Raw genomic sequence first — 23,878 nt, forward strand, 5'->3', positions numbered from 1 at the left:
TAAAAATATTCTCCCCTGTTTCTATAAATTCTCAATACAAATGACTTCAGTGGCAGTAAAAAAAAAAAGACAGAACAGACATATAATTCACGCCGTAAAGCACCACCCTTTGGATCTTTATGGGGCAGTGACAACCTCTCGAGGAAGCGGGAGCGCCAGCGGGACACCACGGTCGCCGTTTGTGGGCGATTGAAAGCAGTCGTGCATCCTCCCTTGTCGAAAATAAGGGGAATGTGTGTGTGTGTGTGTGTGTGTGTGTGTGTGTGTGTGTGTTTGTGTGTGTGTGTGTGTGTGTGTGTGTGTGTGTGTGTGTGTGAGGCACCATCAGACTTAATTTTTCCTGTAGCCCTGCCAACTGCCAAGCACAAGGAACGGGCGGCGCATCATCATTCATGGCACGCAGGTAACACAGGGGCTTAGCGCAATGCAGACTTTGATCCCTCAGAGCCTAAATGTTGACCTCTGAAGCGGCGGATGAAGCTCTGGGCCGCAGGGAGAAAAATAAAAAACTTTTATATAAGAAGATAAAACTCATATTTATTGGATTCTGCTCTGCCACAATAATTACATCTGTAAAATAGGGTTAAGGTTTATTTATAGAAGATGTGAGGAGCTTTGACTTACGTAACCCGCTGAAGGGGATCCGTTAACATGTATAAATGTGAATATAGCGGGGCCGGGACGCTAATAGCCAATTTGTTGCGCACTTTTTGACGGGAGAAGATTTCATCCGAGGTGACTTGTGCAAATGTCATTTGCCTAATTTCCCGGCGTCCGCGCGCAGAGGGGTGAAAAGACGGAGTCAGAGCAGAGAGCCTCTCAGAGGGAGGGGAGCAAGTGTGAAAGAGGATCTACGTCGTCACCGAGGCACGTGACCGCCGAGTTTCCTTGGAGACAGCAGCAGTGTAGTACATTGAGATGCTCGCCTGCTCAGTTGAGGGCAGATTAGGCGTCTGGCAGCAGCGGCGGCAGGAGCAGTCGGATGTGTTTTTGCCACCCAGGCAGGCGCTCTCTCTCCTCGCGAGGGTAAGTGCTTACCGAGCCCACCTTCACGGGGGATTCTTGGAATGTGATGAGCGGCTTTTCACACGGACCGAGGTCTCAGCTGTGCAGACAGGCTCTGAAGGAGACTAGAGGGTACCGGGCAGCGCTGAGTGGTGACACTCCTGATGCTGTTGCATGAAATGTGAATGTGCAGATTGAGCAAACGGGTGCAAAATTACTAATTAGAACCGATGAATTACTTCTGTATTGTGCAAGTCTTACGGGTAATGTAAACACATGCGCTTCCAGATACTTGCAGCACATTCACCCAGAGGACATGTGCTTCAACTTGGGAGCGAGTGACGCTGCAACGTCTGCGAATGTTTTCCATTTATTTTGTTTTAACAACAGAATAAAATGAAGACAACTGTGTGGAGAGTTACTGACTGCAGCATTTCACACAGTATGGAAATAAATTGTTAGATTTTCTTGTAAAAATGCTGATTGGACAACTAAGCCCACAATACTCTGTTGTTCTCAGTTTTTATGCGGTAATGAAAGCTTTAAATAAAATCACCCAGAGCAGCATGCAGGCTGATGTCTACAGAGAGACGCTGGGTGCAGAAAATCAAGCAGGGAGCACCTGAGATGTGCAGGGCGACACTTTGATCGGTTGATGAGAACCCCGGGAGCCGCCAGATGGACCACAATGCTTTATTTACTCACGCAAATTGCCTCCCACAATGTCACCTTCCCTTAGTTATTTTTTTTCAGTTTAATTAGATTCCCTGTCTGCTGTTGTCGTCGTGCGGATGTTAATTAGTTCTCAGCTAATTGCCTGAAAACATCTAAATTGCTGTTGCCGGAAAAGCCAGTTGGTTGGCGGCACTTCCAGGTTAAGTGGAGTACAACACGTTGTCTTATCCGCGCTCGCCGAGCTCTTTTAATGCAGCCGAATTAAACCCACGTTAGAAACGCTGATTCATGATTAATAACATGCAAATGCTCCCCCCCTGTATTCCCTGGTGACAAGCTCCCCGGGCCTCTGCAGCGTAGCATTAAAAAAAACCTCTAATTTTCTCTTTTAGTCAGCCGAAAGCAGCGACCAACAACATGAACGACACAATGCTCATGTCCTCCGGGACACCCACTCCCACCAGAAGGTAAGCACCCCCCTCCAGGCATGATGACTTTTTGAGGATTTTACTCATATTACATCTTTAAAAAAAAAAAAAAAAGAAAAACGCAACTTTTTTTGTGGAAAAAAAGAGTTGTATTAATCAGCCAGAGTTCAGTCCGTGCTCTCATGTGTGCAGCAGCGAGTCCTACACGTGCATCTGCTGCCTCACACACTTTACACACATCTCCGCATCCGAGCAGCGTGACCTTGGGAGTGTATTTTTAGAGGCGGGTATGTGATCGCTCCAAACTAAAAGGTCCGATTTGACAAAACGGAAAACGGCCGGGGCCCTTGTGGCGTTTGGAGATCACAGCGGAGGGGCCTTTGAAAGCGTCCTGATTCCGTATGAAAGACCCTCTTTATTGTTATTTACTCGTGGTGGGAGATGAGCTGCTGTGGTTGTGATGAAGAGAGCTCCCATGGTGCATCAGTGAAGAAGGCTGTCTGAAGAACATGAGCGAAGAAATCAGAGACATTTGTCAAGAATTCAGACCATGAATTAATGTTTTTTTTACCCCTCTTTCTCTGTTTATTCCTTTTTTTTGTGTGATCTCTGGGAGGGCTTATCTTACAGCCCCACACCAGGGACTTTGGCAGATGAAGGGCAGTCTGCACGCTGACAAAATAACATAAAAAAAAAGAAAACAAAGACAAACGCCGCTTTTTATACCTCAGTTTATTGCAAACCGACATAAAAAAAATTGATGGAAGAAATTATTCAATCTCGCTAAAAGCCATATGACAATCGATACCAAATTAGATTCCATGCAGGGATGAACTTTCTTCTGCAGTGCACTTGCGTCTCCGGGGGCTGGCGGTTGTAAGATGAGAGCTGGTAACAAATAAAAGCGCTCCCTCCGCCCTCGTCCGAGAGGAAAGCGACACTCTCCTGAGGTTTCCGTTGCTGTGGCAGTAAGGTGGAAGCCCGCTAACCTTTGTCTTGACATTTTGCTCCGGGAGTCAGAGCGGCTTCGAGAGGATGTCACTCGCAGAGGATGCTGTTGCCTGGCGGCGGTCGTAACAGCTACAAAGCTGCACTCTTTCAGGGCAGAGATTGTGCATTAAACCCCCGTGAGGCCGTGCGGAGTGTCAGAACAGATACTGGCTGATGTGCTGAATGTGGGGCAGCAAAGCAGATACGGTTAGTTGGTTCGGTTAGTAATTGATCAGCTGTTATCTAACACTCTGCAGCCTTTGTCACATGAAGAGCCAATGAGTCTGCTAAGTAAGGCAGAAAGCTTGAGAGGAGGCACCGAGGCTTTCTTCAGACTGATTTCTGAATTTCATTAAAAACAGATCACACGCTCAAAGCACGCTGACAAAACTGCCCACGTCGAGGCTGCAGCCTCCGTCGCAGGCAGTTGTGTGACCGCCTGCTCTGCTGACATCTGCCCCCCTCACCACCACCACACCACGTCGCTCTCCCTCACAGACAAACGCTCCGCGCGAGCGAACCAATTCATTTCCCGTTAGTCACGCCGAGCGAGGACGGCAGAGGATTACACTTCTCCAAACTTCTAAATGCTGCTTTCAACTTTAAGAGACTTAGCTTGGGGTTGACGAGCAGATGACCGAATGAGAGTCGGAGTGAAAACGTCACGAGGAGGCAGTTTCTGTACGACATACGTGTCCTTAACGTTGAAGTATGGAGGAAAAAAACTCTAAAAATCTATTATCATTGAATATCTGTGCAGGTCTTTAAAGATTAAAGTGTTTGTCAGGTCATGTGCTTTGAATTCATCACTTATGAACAGGATTCAAACCAAAAATGGTCCCTGAAAGTGACATTTTCACCGTTTAGTTTGTTTGCAGTGGGGTTGTATAACGTATTCTTTACTAAGGTGTTTAACCCTCTGTAGTTTAGGGTGTAATCGGTTGTTTATGACCATTTTTGAATTGATTTTATTTTTATTTCACCTTTAAACTGTTTAACTTATTTACTCTTATTTTGTGTAATTCCTTTCCAGCACAACCTCACGTGTGAATTTACAGTTTACTTTTTTAACACATTGAACTTAATGAACCATTTTTATAACCTAGAAGTAATTTTATAAAGTTATGTTCAAGTGTAACAAACGCTTAACTTTTGATATTAAAACACAGCCAACTCCTCCCACGTTTTTCTGGACTGTCACGAGACAGAGGTCTGACACTTCCAGGTGTGTCTCTGTCACTGTTTTCCACCTGGAGGCAGCATCTCAACGCTCACAATCACACTCCTACAACGTTCACTCTTCCTCAAGAACCAAACGCTGCGTGTTGCAAAACAATTCTTATAATTGGTTCATGTGGTTCGTTTTTTGTTTATCTGTTTATTTATTTATTGTCTTTTACTTGCAAGTACTTTTCTTTCTTTACCAAACGTGGTGATAGTATTCAGGAGGAAAAAAGCACAGTGTTTATTATTTATCATAACTGTGATTTAAATACACGTATGTAGTTTGAGTTTTGCACTTTTGGCACAAGTATAAACGGACGCTCATCGAGGCTTCATCTCACTGCTACGTCATGGTTAATCGATCACCCGAGGATTAAAGGACCTCTGTAGTAATATCACTTCTCACCACATGGGGGCAGCAGTGACCTCAAAAAGGTCCCGTGTCAGCAGCAGAGTTTCAGTTTCATTTTTAGGAATATTTGCTGTCTTGCGGATGGATGGATGGATGGATGGATGGATGGATGGATGGATGGATGGATGGATGGATGGATGGATGGATGGATGGATGGATGGATGGATGGATGGATGGATGGATGGATGGATGGATGGATGGATGGATGGATGGATGGATGGATGGATGATTTGGTTAATTTTAGGAAGCATCGTCTAGCTCTTGGGGTCTCCTGTCTCCACTGTCAGTAAAATCCAAACAAAGTAACCGGTTTTATCTCGCCACAATCGCGGATCACTTCACGCCACAAATGTCACACGTCAACAACGATAAAAGCAACTCACACAGCTCCAGTGGACATTCATGCGGAGGATGAGAGACAGGGTTGCCAGATCTGACTGACTGTTTCCAGCCCAAATCACAACCTCGTGTTGAAAACATACGAGTGCAATCAGACAACCAAATAGCCTCTTCCTGCTTGTGGTGTCATAGCAACCACAAAAAGTTATCCAACGCCAGCATGAAATGTGAGCAACTTAACCCCTGAATTCAAAACCATGTGGACAAGGTCCTTATATATAATTGCAGTGACAATAATATACACAGTTCACCACCATCTTTCAGAGTAGTTCGGCACAGAACTCGAGTGGATTAGTTCCTCACATCTTCATTATCAGTGATGCGTTGCATGAAATGCATTTCATGTTTAAAACCCAGTCGGAATGAGTTTGGTTGTTCAGCGGTCTCGGGCCTTTTAATTAACCGCCATGTTTAATGATGTTTTTGAGTTGGTTGCTTGACGGCGTCATCTCACCTACCGTTCTGTTTCCGTTTTCACAATAAAACGGCTCGGCCAGTCCTGTGTGTTATGTAGAAAATTTTGTGTGAAACGTCGCACAAAATCTGCACTTGGTTGAACTATGACCCCTGCTTGATGCGAGTCATCGATAGCATTTTATAGTGTTACTTTATAACAGTCATAATGACTGAAGATGGTGAGAAGTGGAACAGGTTATCTCTCATTTCAAAATAAATGCAATAATAGGAGCAAGAGGACACAGCAGTTTATCTAAATGTGTGGCTTTTATACTTTTTTGTGCCATATAATGGCAACTATTTCAATATTTCAATATAAAATCCTGTTTTTTTCCAGCCCAGCGTGTTTCAGCGTGAAAATTCAGCATAAAAGTAATATCTTTTGGGGGGATTTTCTTTCATATTTTTGGGAGTTATGTAAAAATACCTTCTTCTCAACTTTGCTATTTTAAAAGGGTTATTTCCCTTTTACTGTAATACAACGGTACCAGAAAAATAGGGTTGATCGTAAGAATCTGCTCTTCAAATAAAGTCTAAATCCAGATAAATAAAAAGATGATGTAAAGTATTTGGTTCTCAGTCCAAATATAGCAAACAGTATTCAATATAGATTTTATTTATTTATTTGTAGATAAAAGAGCTGAGCTTCAAAGCTGGTTTACTGATCTGATTCTCCAAACCGGGGGCGTCTCAGCACTTAGATAATAGCAGATAGGTAATACAGTGTCTTATACAACCTCACTTCAAATAAACCGAGCCCCTCCCTGTGAGGCACCACCTTGGAAATAAGAGACAGCTGATCAATGAAAAAAAACCTTGCATGATATTAACGTGACCGACCCGAGTTTGAGTAAAGAAAAGGCAAGATACCAACTAAAACTGGTGTCTGATCATCAGGTGGTTGCCAAGAAAGTCCTCGAGCAGCTTTTATAGTTATTTAGCAAAGCTTCAGCTGGAGGAGCTCCTTGATGAGTGTTCTGGTGACACTTTAGTCACCAAGATCCAACTGTTCTTGTCACTTTGATTTCATTTATTAAATAAGACACAATGCGCCGAGGCAGCAGTATGTAAAGTATTAAATATTCTACGACCGTTATGTAAACAACCCATGAAGGGCTAAAATGACCAGATTAGGTTCGATGGGTCGTCATCATCGCTTACTCTACAGTCAGAGTTGGAAAACTGGCCACATCATCTCATCTGAGCAGCATCTCCACCCTCATCTGTCCACGCCACATCCACATCCACGATCGTGTTAACCCTCGTCCCTCATCTGGCGTCTCCAGTCAGCGTTATGACATCCAGAGTGAGCTCTGGCACAGTCACGCATGCCCTGGACACGCTGCCGCTCCTCCACCTGCATTCATTGTCAAATCGGTGATGTCAGTCTCCACATCGCCTAAATCCTTTTTTCTCTCCCTCTTGATGCGAGGGAAAGTCAGCGTTGCTGCACGTTTGATGCGTGACTCTGTTTGACCTCCGGCAGCGTCTTGGAGAGTCCCAGCCGGCTGGATGAAGAGCACCGCCTCATCGCTCGGTACGCCGCCCGCCTGGCAGCCGAGGCAGGAAACTCCACGGTGAGCATCTCCCACAACTATCTGAAAAGAAACCAAAGCTTTTTTACTTTTACTTACCAGACACGTGTACGTTGAACGTGTTGTTTCTGGGTTCGGATCGGCCGGTGCAGGTTCTGTCTACTCTGATTTGATCACGTGCACTATATTTTAAAAAAAAGACGTCATTAATGGAGCTCTGCTACCATGGCAACACCACGTCAACAGTATAACTCTTCCTACAGTTAACTAACCAGCAGACTTGAGACTGAGACTGAGTGTAACAAGCTCACGGTTCCTACTTTAGCAAGAATTTGCTTTTGCAGATCATTCGATGAGCTTCGATGGGAATATTAGTGCAGTCAAAGGAACCAGTCCCACTTGGGAATCCTGCAGGAAGTTATGCTTGCACAGAGCTGGGAGCAGGATGCTCTTAAAGGTTTTATCGTAAATCATTAAAGAAATTAATTTCAATCACGTAGGCCATCTTCCGCAATGTCACTTCAGGGTTCGTGGTCAGGAAACAGCTACTAGACTCCGTTCTGGATAAAGATCCCCCTCTAATTAGGCTCAGCATCCCCAAAATGTAATAACCAGTTGGCGTGGTGTAATGGCACACTTGTGACCGTGGATGATACGATTATATGTGCAGCGGATGTATCAGAGCAGAAAAACGGCGTAAGCTCTCAGTTTGTACCCTCAGTTTAGTTTCCTGGCGCGGTGCAGCTCCAGTCGAACCCGTGGAGCCTCCTCAGTCAGTAAAAACACGACATTGTTCAAACATGTCCAAAATTGGCCGATTTGTCTGATGAAACAAAACCCGTTTCCCTGTGACAGCCTCGATAGGCGCCGGTTCATGTTATTGCGTTTTGTAAAACTTTAATTGACGTGAGGTTAATATTGTCCTCCATCAGAAAGCGGCTGTCGCTCCTCAGCTCAATCTAATCATTTTAGTAACAGTTGCAACTGTGACGTGATTCCTTGCAGAGGTGCGTTCATGTCGGACACATCGTCCTAAACTGACTAACGACGGGTGTATTACGTGCAGATTTATGTAAATCTGTGTTGCTAGGTTTTTTTTTTGTTTTTTTTTTATAAAATAAAAGAATACTTTGAGAAACTGAAATTATTCTCTTAACAAACAAAAGTATCAAAAGTTTCTCTGTTCGTCTTTCAGCAGCAGTGTCCTCCAACAGATTTGAGCTTCAACTTCGACGCCAACAAGCAGCAGAGACAGCTGATAGCAGAGCTGGAGAACAAGAACAGGTACGTTTAATCATTTAATCCATAAAAAAAATGCTTTTTTTTTTTTACTAGATACAGTAGCAGAAGTGAAAAATATGTGTCATGATTACAGTTTTTATTTGCTTTGTTTGAAGTCGGTTTGTGGTTTGCTTGTTATTTCAAACAACTACATTTGTCACACAGCCGTCAGATTTTGCATGAAAATGTGACGAATTGAGGATTTTACCAAAGAATCGTAACATAGAACCTAAAAATAATCCCCAAAAAATAGTTAAAAATGTGTAAACTGGACGGATGTGGGAAATGTTATTTAAAAGAGATAAAATGCAATGCTTTATTTTGAAAACTATATGTTCGTTTTGAATCTGAGGCAAGTTGTGAACTTCTGAAAACAAGTTAGAAAATAGGAATCATATCAGAACTAACCAGGTTAATTCGCAGCAGCTCAGTAACTAAATTATTATTGTTAAATTGTTAAAGATAAGCTTACCAAAGAGAGACAAGCATTTTTGAAGAGGATAAAAGAAAGATGGATCCACCACTCTGTGAAACACTAAATTAAAAATATAAAAAAAACATCAGAATAAGATTCATATATATATATATATATATATATATATATATATATATATATATATATATATATATATATATATATATATATATATATATATATATATATATACATATAAAAGCCTTGTTTCCCAAGGCTTTTTTGGTCAGTGAATCTTATTCTGATGTTTTTTTTATATTTTTAATTTAGTGTATATATATATATATATATATATATATATATATATATATATATATATATATATATATATATATATATATATATATATATATATATATATATATGTATATATATATATATATATATTCAGTCAATACAGTTATACTGTAAATATAAAGTTTACCAATAACATCTGTGTACATGAAGGATAACACTGAGAAACATTTTTCTCAGCCGTGAAACTGTAAAATACAACAAAGGAGGTCATCTCATGTCACAAGTAAAGACGGATCACTTCGGCGCGTCAAAGTGATCTGTGATCTTTTTTGTGATCATTTGTCCAGGTACAAAACGTACCGACTCTTCAGTTCCCAAACCCACGCAGGCTTTTTTAAAAAGGCGCTGCTGGCCTGCCCAGACAAAACCTTTCAATTCATAAAAATTATCTTTTACAAGAACCCGGTACAAAACGTACAGACCCGATCGCAACAGAGCAGAGGCGGTCTTTACAAAATGACTCGTCGGAGACACCTTAAAACCACCTAGACGGTTGCAGATTTACTAATACCCCCTTAAATCAACATGTTTCTATTATTGATTATTGATATCAACAAATCGATTGTTCAATTCATCATGAGAGAATATTTTAAAGCCCTGTTAGTTGTACACCTGCAACAGTAAGTTGGATTATTTCTTTTAAAAACCTGCAGCAGCTTCTAAACTAAATTTCTTGGTGCGGCGTGTTGGATCAAAGAGGACACAGTCACTAAAACATGACAATCATCCCACTTCTGATTCTCTGATGAGTGTGTTGGTAATCATAGCGCGGCATCACTCTCAGCTCGTCAAAAGCAGAACTTTGACTTATGAGGAGGTGTATTTTTAAATCCTGACATGAAAAAGAAACTGTCTGCCGTTTCCAGGGAAATCCTGCAGGAGATCCAGAGGCTGCGTCTGGAGCACGAGCAGGCGTCCCAGCCGACGCCGGAGAAAGGCCAGCAGAACCCCACGCTCCTGACTGAGCTGCGGCTGCTCAGGTACGGACCCGCGCTAAATCGCTCTGGCAGACATCGGCAGACACATTTATATAGTATAAATGAGCGGCAGTCCATTAATGCTGGTGGAAAGTTTGGTTTAATTTTTTTAATTCATCTTCCACACTGCAACTCTTGGAAATCTGACTGAAGTAGCAGGATTTTATACTTCAAACTGTGTTCTGTGTTTGGAGCTGTGTTTTTGTCAGGACTGTGCTGGTTTTGTCTTTATTTAAGCAGCAGATTTGAGACTGTAGGTCTTTAAAGGTCTCTCATTGTGCAGTTACAGTTTGTGAAAACCAGAGGGCGATAACGAACCAGACTCCATCTCCTCCTTTTTCCCAAAGCCACCTGATTCAGTTTAAGGGAGCCTCATCAGCTTGTCATCGAGGTCTGCACTGTTGACAAATGACACAGTAATTAGTGTCTGGGTGTGTTGAAGCAGGGAAATGTGTAAAACATGCAGGACAGCTGAGATATCTAACTCCTGCCTGGTCTTCTGATGCACTGCTCTTAACACCCTCAACTTAACACCCTCAAAGTCGGTGATGCCGCCTTCAAGCCACAGACAGATAAACCTTATTGATTTTATTTCAGACCCATCTCGGTTTAAAAAAGAAAAAAAATAGACATAATACAGCTCAGAAATCCACAAGAAGTTAAAACACACATTCAGAGATCTTTTCAAGCGTTTCCAGAAACAGGAAGAATATTTTAGAAGAATTATATCTGAACTCCTGGTGCAACAAAAGGAATGAAGGCAACTCCCAATTCATTTTAACTAATATAATTACTCTCGTTTTCAGGGTTAAAAGCAATAATGAACACCATGGCTTAGACAGAGTCTTAACGGTTGTTGTTAACCGGCGCTGCAGGTTTAGGAGATCTGTGAGTTTTTACCTGCCATTGTTTATGTAATAATTGCTCGGGGGTTCATGTTCTGGGTCTCTGGAAAGCGTCTAGAGACAACATCTGTTGTGTTGGACGCTATATAAATAAAATTGAATTGAACTGAACTGAACTGAACCGATCTTGGTTCTCTCTGCCACTCTTCTATCACAGATAACTCCAGACTACTCATCTCTAACCACCCCACCTCACTCGTACACCAAATATTTGAACTCCTGCACTGTGTTCACCCGTACTCGTTGTGTTTTCACCGTTCCACCTGCCTCTCTTTCATTCACACACACTTGTACTCCGTCCCTCCACGACTGACCTTCACTCCTCTTCTCTCTAGTGCTTAATAAGCCCCGCTCCACACTTTGGATATCAGCTATCAGGGTTCCCAGGCTCAAAATAAGTCGAATATTTCCCAGAGGAGCCGCTTTAGCACTTAAAAAATGTGATTTTTCTGCCATTTTTGCAGCTGTAGAGGGATTGTGTGACTTCATATTGTCTTGATTCAGAGCTGCAGCCGTCTCCCAGATCAAACATCTTGTAGTTTTACTAATTTAAAACCCTTTACACCCGGCCTAATCTCAAGCTTATGTTCTTATATGGCGTTTCCCCCGTTGTACCGGGGGCTCCAGGGTATAACGAGTTAAACGAAGATCAAATGCAAGTAGCTGAGTAAATTATATTTTATGGCATTTTCCACAGATAAAAGTCACAAGCAGCTATGCGCTACTTTGCAAACTATGAAACTGGCGGATTAGCTTAAATAAGACACAGCTGTTTTTGTGTCTGCTGAAGCATAGCGAGTACATGAGCATTGATGTTGAACAGTTGTGCTAAATTATGAAATTAATAAGGATTTATTGATTTATAAGCCTCTTTTCAGAGCAATTGTGCACAAAGAAAGTACATTTAAAAACAGACAACCATAAAACCATTCGACTTTAATACAATAAACAAAATAAAAATGGAAAAAGAAAACCGACAGCATTGCTAAAAGAAAAAAATAATAAAGTAATGGCTTTAAGAGAGAGAGAAAAACTAGAAGGACGAGTTTAAGGCTGTTAAAGGTGGACTAGAGCCCTAGGTTTAGACCTGGGGTGATAAATGTCGTTGCCGTCGCAGACGTGGCATTAAATACTTGAGGAACATTTAAATTTAATAAAAACTGCACTGCATCTTGACTTTAAACAGATCTTTTGATAACTGGACCTCATGTTCCCTCCTCACCTGAAACCGCTGGCGTCTACAAAGACACAAACTGGTCTCATTCGTCTGCACCTTCATTAGCAAGCGAAGCCATATGGGTTGCTTCTGTATGAGAATCTCATCTGAAACCTGAACCATGCCTCCCCTTCTTCCACAGACACAGGAAAGATGAGCTGGAGAGGCGCATGTCAGCTCTGCAAGAGAGCAGGCGGGAGCTGATGGTGCAGCTGGAGGGACTCATGAGGCTGCTGAAGGTACCGCGCACGGTTTATCTCTAAGATGTATCACTGTTGATACCCAAAGATGGTGCATTCAGATTAAATGTTCTGAGCCTGCTGATCTCCTTTTGACATTTTCATGTTCTCCAGTGCTAATCTGCCTTAATTAACTGGGTTTTAAAGCTTGGTGGCATGCTTGATGAAGTGAAACGTGTTTAATTCTTCAAAACAAACGTCGCTTTGATGTTTTGTAAATTTGCCACATGGTGCATGCCACAACAGAAATCCCGTTCTTCTCCTTTCGTTGCTTTAATTCTGTTGCTCTCACTCTCCCCGCTCTCTCTCTGCTTACCTTTGCTGGCTGGTAGGATGAGGAGCAGAAACAGGCTGTAAGTTGCCCTTAATTCAGTTTGCAGTTTGCTCAGTAGCCTGACTCAGGAGGCATCACTTAGTGTGATGCTCCCACTCCTTCACAAGGACGTGATTGACGCCAAGCTTTTTAATCCGTTTGGAGAGGGCTGCGAGGTAAAACGATAGGGATCCTATCCTCCGTCCAACGCGGTAACCTTGATCGAGTCCAACTCAGACCGCTCGTCTCCACGTGAGAACTAAAGAGACGCCGTCCCGAACGCCGTTTCTTGACCAAACCAGTTTCTCCCCTCGGTGTAAATGTCAGGGGTCTGCTCCTTTTCATCCGTGCCAACGTCCTCCCGTCTGACGCGACTGCAGTCTGGCCGGCCATCTGCTGCCTGGCTCGTGGCCATGGCGCTGGGAGACACACGCCGGTCCTCCAGACTCCCACTTCAGCCCACACACTTCCCATTAACCCCTCCATTCAGTGAAGGTGCACTTTGAAGAGACAGCCAGCCAGCGCGGGATGATCGCATTCAACCTTGGCTCTTCCTGTGAAAGTTATTTTAGTCACATCTGGGTTTTGTTTTAATGAATGCCACCTTTTTGAGGCTAAAAGTTACACAGCAATTCTTAAAAGCCCTTATGCACAAAAACACAGCCGTTCCGGGGTAGGCTCGATAAGTCCGAGCTTGATGAGAGTCAGGATTGTTTCCTCCATCACAGGCCAGCAGATTCTGTAGACTGGAGGCTTTTCCAGATGGAAGAAAGCACCTAGTTGTGTTGTTTATGAATTCAGCTTGGATGTGAAACAGCTGGACGTTTTCAGAAATATGTTTTCCAGGCTGCGTGTCACTGAAATATGAAGCCACAGGCTCATTTCCAAAATGTTTGGGTTGTGATGGGACGTAAGGGGCAGAACTCCATTTAATTCAGAGTGAACTGAAGTGGGGAAACTATCCAGTGGGTTAATGACACAAAATCTGAGGGAGGGAACGTGTTGCTGATTTCAGCGTGTGAACGCATCGTGTGGGGAATAAAAACGTCCACGGGCCAAACCGGCCTGCCAGCCTTCCAGTTCTGTCACAAACACTAAATGCATGAAGCTTTGTGAAGAAAACAGAACGTGCACCAAAGATGGCACCAAGCTTTTTTGCAGCTTAAATTCTCTACCTTATTTCTGCAGTAACTCCTAAAAGCTTTCAAAAGAGAAGACCTTTTATTTAACCATTTAGGTATTTGTCATCGCAATTAACTTAAAATCATTCTATCGGTGAGCAGTTTAGCTTTGCAAGGCACTGTGACATCAGAGAGCCAGTTCAGAGCTGAATTACCCAGCTTCCCCAGCTTTAGCTGCACCTAACATCATGTCACGCTGCCTTTGTTGGAACAAACGTACCAAATCCACTTTGTGTTCCTCGTTGCAGTCCCAGTCTGGAAGCTCCCCTCACTCCTCCCCCAGCCACGGTGCCGGCTGCTCCATGCCCATGCCCATACGCTCCACCTCGGCCGGCTCCACCCCGACCCACACGCCGCAGGACTGCCTGGCGGGCGTCGGAGGGGACGTGCTGGAGGCCTTCGCTCAGGGTGAGTCACAGACACTGTTCACACTGGTCTGCATTTGGACTGAGCTTGCAAAGGCTCCCCGAGACGAGTGACTACACCTTTCTGAAACGCTCTGATCCTCAGGTGTACCTAGAAACCTTCGGAACGACCTTTTAGTTGCTGCTGACTCAATCACAAACACCATGTCATCGCTGGTGAAAGAGCTTCACTCAGGTTGGTCCACGCACACCTGTTTGAGTCATATTTTTCTGATCTTTACCTGACGATTAAAAGAAAACCTACTCTCTGAAATGTTTTAAAAGTTGATGACGGGGCAGAAGAAGACGAGGCCAACATGAGGAATGGTGGCGACAGAGGTGAGTCCAGGGGCCTGTTGATGCGTCAGCCTCCGAACTGATGTCTTGTCATGTAGAGGCAGTCATGTGCAAATGTTCATAACCCCTCCAAGAATCTCCTATGCTTTTATTGTGGGTATTAGTCTTGGACGTATAGAACCTCAGGTGAACAACCACAAAAAACTACAACTTTTTCTTTAAAATAAATAAAAATCATGTGGGAAATACGAAATACCTCCAAGAGTCAATACCTTTTAGATCCAGCATCAGCAATAAGTTTTTTGGAGCTTCATTTTTATAAAAAAAAAAACAGAAAAAAAGGTTATATATATATATATATTTCAGTCTTTTATTGTATTTGCCTAATACTAAGAATTTGTATTATATTTTTACACAAAAGAATTGATTAAAATTACATCTGTATATAATTAGGATATAACCAAAACATAAATGTGAATTTTCAGTTTTTTGTTTTTTTTTACCAGCTTAGTCAGAGTAATGAACACAAATAGGAAATTATGATTAATTAAAATCATATATTACATATATAAACACACAACTACAGTCCAGATCAATTATGGTCCCTGGGATTATTTTATCCTGTCGTCTGGATATATTACAATATTTCAAAAATCTGATGATTAAATAAATACTCGTAATAAAATGTCAGTAAATAAAGAATAATCAATTTTCTTTGCTATAAAAAAAGATTGCAATATCAGAGATTAAAATGAAATGTCACACAATTTTAAAGAATCTTGAGCTTATAAGATAAAATAAAATGGTTACAAATTCTGCTGTGTGACGTCGTTACCTACTGCAGTCACTTTAAATAAAGCTAAACTACGACACCTCTATAGGTTCTGTACTCCTGTATTTCTGTAACTCGGGGAGGATAAACATGTTTTTATAGTGTAGAAACGAAATGAAACTATTGATTTCTTGAGTTTAATTTTGATGAAGCACTTTTACATTGCACAGTGCAGTCGACGGCAACAAAACCGTCTGATTGGACACTTTCACCTCTGAGGATTCGGTCCAAAGTTACACGTGTGGTTTCACGGTCACGCGCGGGGAGGGAACTTCTTACGTGCAGCTTTCTGTGAGGAAATGCCAGACTAATAGGGTGTGGGGGGGGGGAACCTGCAAACTCTTTAATCGCATTAACTTACAAGCACAAATTTGTTAGAACTTTAGTCTCAGCCCACACGTTTGGCGCTTCTAATTACTGCGCTGGAAGAGTTGCCTGCTATAAAATATTTTCCCGGCACAAATAACACCTAATTATAGCTCTTTTAATGGGCTGTTGCTGCATATTACTGCGTCCAAAAATAGTCTCTTTTTTCTTTCTTCACTAATTGGCCCAGATACCTCAGGTTGTCGGCGGCACTAAAAATACTCCCCGTTTTGTCTGTGCAGGCACAATGAGACTACAGAAGCACTGATAGACAGACGGCATCGTCTCCACCCTGCGAGGACATACGGTCATCACCTGGGAAGAATCTGCACCGACAGGCGCCCCCTGGCATTAGCACGTAGAGTAATGCATGCATGTAATCTAACGGGATTTCACTATGTGAAAAAAACAAAAAAGAAAAAAAAGTTTCTTCACAACTTGCAGGTTGCAGGATGTGTCTAATTAGCAAGTGTGTATGTTGTCCTGTAAACAAAAAAACTGAGTTCCCTCACGACTGCTAGGGAATGGCTTTCTCTGCTTCAGTCCATCGGATCATTCTGTATATAAGATATGAACACACGACCTCGGGAACGCCTCTGCACGAGGCCGACCTCACGTCAGCACACGTTCACTGTAAGACTGCTTTTTGGGGTGATTTGCGTTTTCTTTTTTGCTCTGATTTGATCATTTTTGCATGAAGTTGCACTCATGTCTGGATTACGGTACTGTACAACGCTATGCCAGCTCTCTGTGAGTTTGTAAAAGACAGCGCCTGGGGTGTCAGAAGTGTCCTGCCTCTGGATCCATGCCGGCTGTGTTTACCTGCACATCTGTCTTCTGGAGCTGAAGTTTTAAGGCTTTAACCGGCTAGGGCTACGTGAAGCAGTGGCTCTGCAGAGGTTGGAAAGATTAAAAAAAAGAGACGTCGCCAAAACTTTTGAATGCTGGAGCCAGAACCAGGTGGGACTCCAGGAAGTCATAGCACCCTTTCACGAAATGACATAGCACAAAAGCCACCCAACAAACTTCTGGAAATGGTGTAATCATGAATGTAAGATGATCAGGTTGTGGTTTTAAAAGAAGAAGTAAGCCTTATATAAAATCAAACCTTAGTCGACAGAAGTGAAACAGCGAAGAGACCTGTTTGCTTGCTGCTTCCAGTCTTCAAGCCACTCTGTGCCGTACTAACTCACACTCACCTCACACCTCAGACCCCAAGCTGTCGATGATCTAAGCACATTTCCTCAAATATCAAATGCTTCATTTAAGAGATTTGAAAACACTTTTGTTGCATCCGACTTTTATCTGCTGCTCTGGTACGAAAACGGGGGATGAGTTACGAGCCGGCGTCCAGAATCCAGCGTGCACGTAAACACACGGCCTGATTCATTTGAACTTATTCTGCTGCTAAAGTGCTCTCAGTGAGCAATGCTTGTAAGAGGGCTGTGCGGTTAGAAACCCACGGGGGATAATGCAAACAATAATGAGCCGAGTCTCGTTTCCTCCCAGAGAAAAAACAAAACAAAAAAAAAACCACCTGAAGGGCAACGCAACCCTCAACCCAGCATGGTGCCTCCTTCCAAAGTGGCTGCCAGCCACAGTATTTATCGCGTAGGGAAGCATTTAAGAATGTGTAACAGTAGTGAATTAGGCACTGAGTTTTAGTTGTGAGCTGCAACATGAACACGAACTCAGTATGCGACGATGTAAAAAGGTAGTGGGCAAGTACAAAATGCTCTGATAGCTTTATTTAGTTTGAAAAAAAAAAAAGATATAAGGAAAATGTGTAAATGTGCAATGACGGTGCTCAGGGATCGCAGAGCTACGGTGGGAATGTCCCTAAACGGCAGAAATCAGTAGAAGTGAAGGGTTTGATGTACGCTGGATGTGAAAAGTCTGCACGCACTCAAGGGGACGAAAGATTGTAAAATATAAAGACAGAAATAACAACGTCAGTGTCAGTCTTTGACATTTTTAACCCAATATTCCAGAGATGAGATAAAAAAAAGAAATATTCAGTTATTGAGAATATTTAACAGCTTGGTTGCTCGACTCATTGAAGTTCAGGTTCCTTTAAAACAGTGCTGGGATCTCCTCTCAGGTCCGGACGCTGATTGGGCCGTTCCAGGACCTTGACTTGTCTTGGTTGGCATAGATGTGCGCTGCGAGTCGTTGTCATGTGGAATGAGGACAGGAGGCTTTGTGCCAAATCACGCTGGTAATTGGAGTTACTCGAGCTCCTGGCCATTAAGAGAAGCAGCCCCCAAGCATAATACTACCCCCACCATGCTTCGCTGTTGGCACAGTGTTCCTTGATAGCTCAATGCTAGCGTAACCCTAAACATACCTTTTTAGAGTTAAGGCCAAAAATAGTTTGAGGTGACTCAATTTTTTGCTAATTTTCCAGACTTGGGAGACTTGGGAAATCAGGAGACGGTGGTCACATGGTAGGAGTGATCAGACTCTTCCAGGAGCTCCTGTCGTTCTTTTGGTATTTCTTTTGCTTCCTCATTAACTTTGGAGGGTCATCTCGGTCTTTGCAGCGCCTCTCTGTTGTATCATCACCGTTTTTAACAGGGCTTCATGGTACAATCAGTGCCTTCGATTTTTTAATTTTTTTTATTTCACATCCATCCCCCTGATTGGCATTTTTCAACAATTAAGCTTTGTTGTTTTTGCAGTTTTTCAGCTCTTTCTGGCTCATCTCCCTCAGCAGAATATCACCCCAAACATCAAACCAACAGCTGACTTTTATTTGATTTTAATCAGAATCCTTTTAATTGACAGCAGGTTTACCTACAGGCCTTGTTTTGATTGACAGGTTAATTCTGGCAACGGTATGAAAGACTCGGCATTTCTTTTAACCTTTTCTGTCTTTATATTATTCAAATCTGCAGTCTCATAAGCGTGTGTAGACTTCTGACGAACTCTGTACTTCGCAGTCATGTTGTAGGATTTGGTGGAAACTTCCCAGAGTACATTTCAACATCAGTTTAGTTAATTGCGCAATGAAACTGTTTAAGTCTCTCTTTTTTTTAAATCAGAACATTTGTGCATGAGACAAAGAAGAGAGAAGTGAAACATGTCGTTGGATGTAGCTTGATGGACTGTTGGTTAACCAGAGCGGCGGTCTGCTGAGTCGCACACAAATCAGGTCAAAGTTGAGGTCTCGTACGTTTGGTGTTTTGTCATTCAGGGCAGTCATCTTCCTCAAATGAAAATGAGAATTGTTCCACGTGATGGAGAGCGATAAAGATCCGAGGTGATGAGATCAGCTCTTTAAATGTGACTGAACTGAACTGCAAGAAGTCGTTTTCTTCTTTTTGTTATTTAAGCCTGTCTTATAAGCTAAGCATAAAGGTTCCTGCAACCTTTTACACTGTGTCCAAGAAAAGGAACATAAAGAGGCTCCGCTGTTATTGTCTTAAATGTGATTTTAATCAGTTATCTGCTCTGATATACGTTGTCATTGTTGTTATCTCTCTGCTTTTGCTAAATCGGTGTAGTGTAGTCTCTGTAATGAGTTTGTCTTGATGCAGATTCACTTGCACATCTCCGTCGTCGTCCAAATCCATGTGAAAATCCACGTAAAAACAGGCATTATTTAAAATCTCACTGCTGTCAAAATGTTTACATTCACGGCTTACAAAAAATACTTCTTTTTGATCATGCGCTGTGAAGCCACTCCGTGCAGCAATACAGCTTCCGACCACATGGGGGCAGCACATCACAAGACAGTTCAGGTGTCACACTTCGCCATGAGACTAAAATGGTATTAAAAGACATGCCGGACCGTTCCAACTCACTAGCACAGTATTGCCAGCGGTTCTTTTGACAATATAACAGATATAGGCGCCCCCGTGTGGTCAGACACGCCGTTGCTACATACGGTGACTTTAAGCCAGCCCTCAACTTCCTCTCTGTTATTTCAGTTTGTGCCTGTAGCTGTACTGTAAAGTGCTGTATAAAGTAACCATTCAGCAAATAAGATGATCTATCAGCCTCTATGTCAGAGTTTTATCAGTCTGTGACTTTGTAGAGATTTTATTTAACGTGTTCTGTGGGAAACTAATGCTCAGCCTTTTACATTTGTGCCAAACTGTCTGGAGACATTATGTGTCATACAAAGAACAGGTATATATATCAAAGTATATCTGCACTGGTTTTGTTGTCGCCCATAACCTCTTTGCAGGATGCCTGGAGATGTTCATGTTCAATGATTTCTGCTGCTGGAATCTGCAGGGGGGGTGAATGGTTATTACTATAATAATCAATAACACATTCCATATCCACTGAAAAGACAATTATCGGTCGAATTTTAACCCTGTTGGAATAAATGTGAGGTATGTAAAGAAGACGCAGCTTTTTGCAGACATGCCGAGCAGAACACGGCACTCCCCTGACGTTATTTATAAATGTATGTGTTCTGTATGGTTATGCTTCTCGTACGCATTTGTTTCTCATGTTGATTTTACAAAACATAGTTTCATGTCACGAAGCCACTGTCTTTTGTAAATAAATCAAAATGTGAGATATATTAAAAATGATTTCAAATATGGCTCAAACTTGTCATTGCACCGGACATCTGCAAGGAACACGAATCACTGGATGATGACATCACGATATCACTGATGACATCACATTACATTTACTCTGATTACTTCCCCTCCCTGGAGATTCGACAATGCGTTCTCCAGAGTTTTCCTGACCTCTGTTGATGGTACGAAGAGGTTTTTGGCACCTCCCAGGACTTTATATTGGTAGCTGCAGACCCGCTCAGTACCTGATATCAACTCCAGACCCTTTATCTGCTTCATTTGCCTCAAAGTACAGCAGGGAATAAACTTCTTTTCAGTGGAGGAAATTATAAATGGAGGTACTTTATACAAAACTGAGGTACTTTGTTTGAAATGGTTGTTTTTCCTAAAATGGTAAATGCCATATTTTTGTAAAAAGCTCTTAAATCAGAGCTGAAAGTGACACTTTAGTCCCATCTTCATTCTCTTATTTCGGATCCTTCGCAGGGACGTTTAAGGACAAAATCCTAAGAACTATCCACAATACTTCTGGTACACTGTGAAAAGAATGCTACATTGGGGTTTTAGTACTATGAATACTTGATGTACTTAATAATATGAATTAAGTACTTATTACATATTAATACCAATGTTGTTTTTCTTAGATACCCCAGAAGCCGTTTTTACTTTGTAGTACTTGACTGCTGCAGATTTTCATTGATCTTGTCTCTGCTGTTTTCAACTAATGTTCACATTAACACTTTTCATACTCAAGATGGATCAATATTCACTTTGCGAGCCAGATTCAGCCATTCACAGGATGCTTTCTAATGATGAAGATAGCTTTTCTTATGTGCATTGATTAAGGGCTTTTGTATCTTCATCGAAGGTGATGCGAAAACTGGAAGGACAAAAAAATAAAAAATTCTGCGTTACCATTAGTGGACGACCCAGTGAGTCCCACCTGCTCAGGTGTGGGTTAGGCTGTGGTTTACAGGTGAGTTATAGAGCAGGGTCCAGGGAACTGTAACAGGGCCAACTTCCTCCTCGGTCCTTTTAACTACTCTGTCTTCAGTACGGTGTCTGTCCCGGTAGGATCCACTGACCAAGCGTGGAAGGAGCTGAGAGGATTGCTGGTGTTTTGGTTATTCTTTTTGTATGTTTTTTTAGCTCCATCTGAATACACAGTGACAGTAAGAGAAGACTCAGTCTGGACAAGGACATCGAGAGGGCTGTACTGTATGTCATCTCCTGTATTATAGCATCCCCCAATCACTATCAAGTCAACAACCCATCCCATCTTGCAGTTTCTCCCAGCCATCCTGTAGGAACTAACTTGAGGCCTTGTCTTCACTCAGTAAAAATACAAAAGTCCAGCTTATACTTGAACTTGAGACTCAGGAGGAATGGTGGGGGTTATGTCATGTCGTTTGCAGCTCTCAGCAGCAGCAGCAGCAGCTCAGTTTGCAGCTCTCAGGTGCCTGATAGTTAACCAAAACCAGGCTGCATCCGTTTTTGTGGACTTGGAGGAAACTTAAGTCAGTGTCCCTGAGAGCTTTCTGTGGGAGTTGCTTCAGGGTTACGAGGTGGTGAGGCCATTCGGTCCCTGCACAACCGGGCCCACCACTTGCTGTGCAATACTGGCAGCGAGTCAGATTTGTGGGAGTCGGACTCCGCCAGAGTAATTCCTTTGTCACTGATTCTTTGCGTGACCTGAGCGGATTGCATTTCGAGGTACAGCCAAAAGGGAAGATGGTTTCCAGTGCAACAGCCTTGCTCTTTACGGATCATGTGGTTCCGCTGGCTTGAGTGGAGACCTCCAGCGCGTCCTGGGGCAGTTTCCAGCCAAGTTTGAAGCAGCTGGAATGAGAATCAACCCCTCCAAGTCTGAAGTCATGGACCTCATTCTGAAAAGAGTTTCCCCAAGAGGAAGACTTTTAAGTATGTTGAGATCCTTGAGGGGGGGGCAAACAATGACATGCTGTACTGTCCTGTTTTGCTGAAAAAGGAGAGATTAACAGAAAAAGCAAAGCTCTCAGTTCACCAGCTGACATTTATAGTCATAGGTTTGACTACAATGAGCTTGTTCTGAGGCGTGTGGGTAGCCCTCGCCTCGGGGACGTAGCGGGCGGTTCATCTGAGGACTCGGAGGGGAGTTTGAAGCAGCTTGCAGATGTGGTTTGAGTGTTTTATCAGCCTTCCCGCAAGCTCCCGGGGGATTTGTCATCAGCATATGCCACCAAGAGAAAGACCCAGGCTGCAGAGACTGCATCATCCGGCCTGATTGGGAACACCTCCAAGCCTGTTGATAGATGTGGAGGAGGTGGTTCAAGGGAGGGAGATCTGCTCAACTCTGCTCAAACCGTCCTGGCAGGATACCGGCCTGGGGCCGGATTCACAAAACATTCTTAAGAAAAAAAATCTTCTTAAGTGTAATTTTTTTCTTGAGTTCAGTCTTAAGAAGAAAAAAGAGAAGAAGTCATATTCTCCAAAAAAGTTCTTAAGTATTTTCTCAACTTTCTTCTTAAGTTTATTCTTAAGAAAAAACTTAAGAATAAATGGTATTCTTGAAATAAAAGTTCTCAAATTTGTTCTTGACTTTTTTCTTAACTTTAAGACAACCTTGACCTGTCTTAAAATTTCTTCTGTGAAAAGGTAAGCCTCTAATATCACCTTTTTCAACACATTTTAGACAAGTTTAGACTAGTAGGTCATAGTTTGAGGATATACTTTGTAATTAATTACACAAAGAGCCTGTTAACTGTTTGTTAGCATGTTAGTTAGCGTGGTAGTTAATTATTATTAATTTTCCCCAATAGTATTTTTATTTTCACACATTAATCTCATCCACCATAACCTCAAGCTCCTGCCTTGAAAAGTTCCTGCATCTCTTTTTCTCCTTCTCCATGTTTAGTGAATGACTGACGGTTAAGACGCAAACTACCTGTAGCCTATATATGTTGTTTGTTGGCGCGTGCAATGCAATGACATATTTTAAGACGTTCTTAAGTAGGAAAAATAAGAAATTCATAAGAAATGACAGTTCTTAAGACGGTTCTTAAGAAAATATTGAGGAATTGCATTTAAGAACTTTCTTATGAACTTCTTAATTTTAGATCTTAAGACATTTCTTAAGATCGTTCTTAAGAACATGTTGGTGAATCTGGCCCCTGGACGCTAAATGACGTCCCCTACTAACTGTAGAAGATGTAATCCAGTTACACAACAACCCCAGATACTCATCCTAGGAGTTACAAATATATGAAAAATGGTTACATTCAATCAGTAATCAGGAGTTGGAACATGTTATTTGTTTTAATGTCAGCTTCATACCTGCACCTTTTATGATTTTTGTATATTGCACGCTTGCGACGCTACAAATATATGTATAAAACCCAAAACCACATCTGTGGCTGCCCTCGCTACACTAGGTGTCACCAGTAGCACGTCTTGC

The 23,878-nt window shown here is 42.3% G+C and overlaps 1 protein-coding gene across 11 annotated transcripts in view; it reads left to right on the plus strand.

Annotated features, from left to right (window-relative positions):
* The window catches only part of dtnbb (dystrobrevin, beta b), a 38,234-nt gene extending 17,779 nt beyond the window's left edge, over positions 1-20,455 (plus strand). For 5 of the 11 annotated variants that reach the window (XM_061744376.1, XM_061744379.1, XM_061744378.1 and 2 more), the window contains 10 exons: positions 2,073-2,147; positions 7,076-7,166; positions 8,320-8,408; positions 10,044-10,157; positions 12,418-12,514; positions 12,847-12,867; positions 14,257-14,416; positions 14,519-14,608; positions 14,698-14,751; positions 16,150-20,455. In XM_061744376.1, coding sequence (XP_061600360.1) covers positions 2,073-2,147; positions 7,076-7,166; positions 8,320-8,408; positions 10,044-10,157; positions 12,418-12,514; positions 12,847-12,867; positions 14,257-14,416; positions 14,519-14,608; positions 14,698-14,751; positions 16,150-16,175 — 817 coding nt within the window. In that variant the 3' untranslated portion in view covers positions 16,176-20,455. The remainder of the gene's footprint in view (positions 1-2,072; positions 2,148-7,075; positions 7,167-8,319; positions 8,409-10,043; positions 10,158-12,417; positions 12,515-12,846; positions 12,868-14,256; positions 14,417-14,518; positions 14,609-14,697; positions 14,752-16,149) is intronic. The other 6 variants (XM_061744377.1, XM_061744383.1, XM_061744384.1 and 3 more) reach the window with 6 other exon arrangements.
* The last annotated feature ends 3,423 nt before the right edge of the window (positions 20,456-23,878 follow it).

The sequence above is a fragment of the Cololabis saira genome, chromosome 16 (assembly GCF_033807715.1).
Source record: "Cololabis saira isolate AMF1-May2022 chromosome 16, fColSai1.1, whole genome shotgun sequence".
Taxonomy (NCBI): domain Eukaryota; kingdom Metazoa; phylum Chordata; class Actinopteri; order Beloniformes; family Belonidae; genus Cololabis; species Cololabis saira.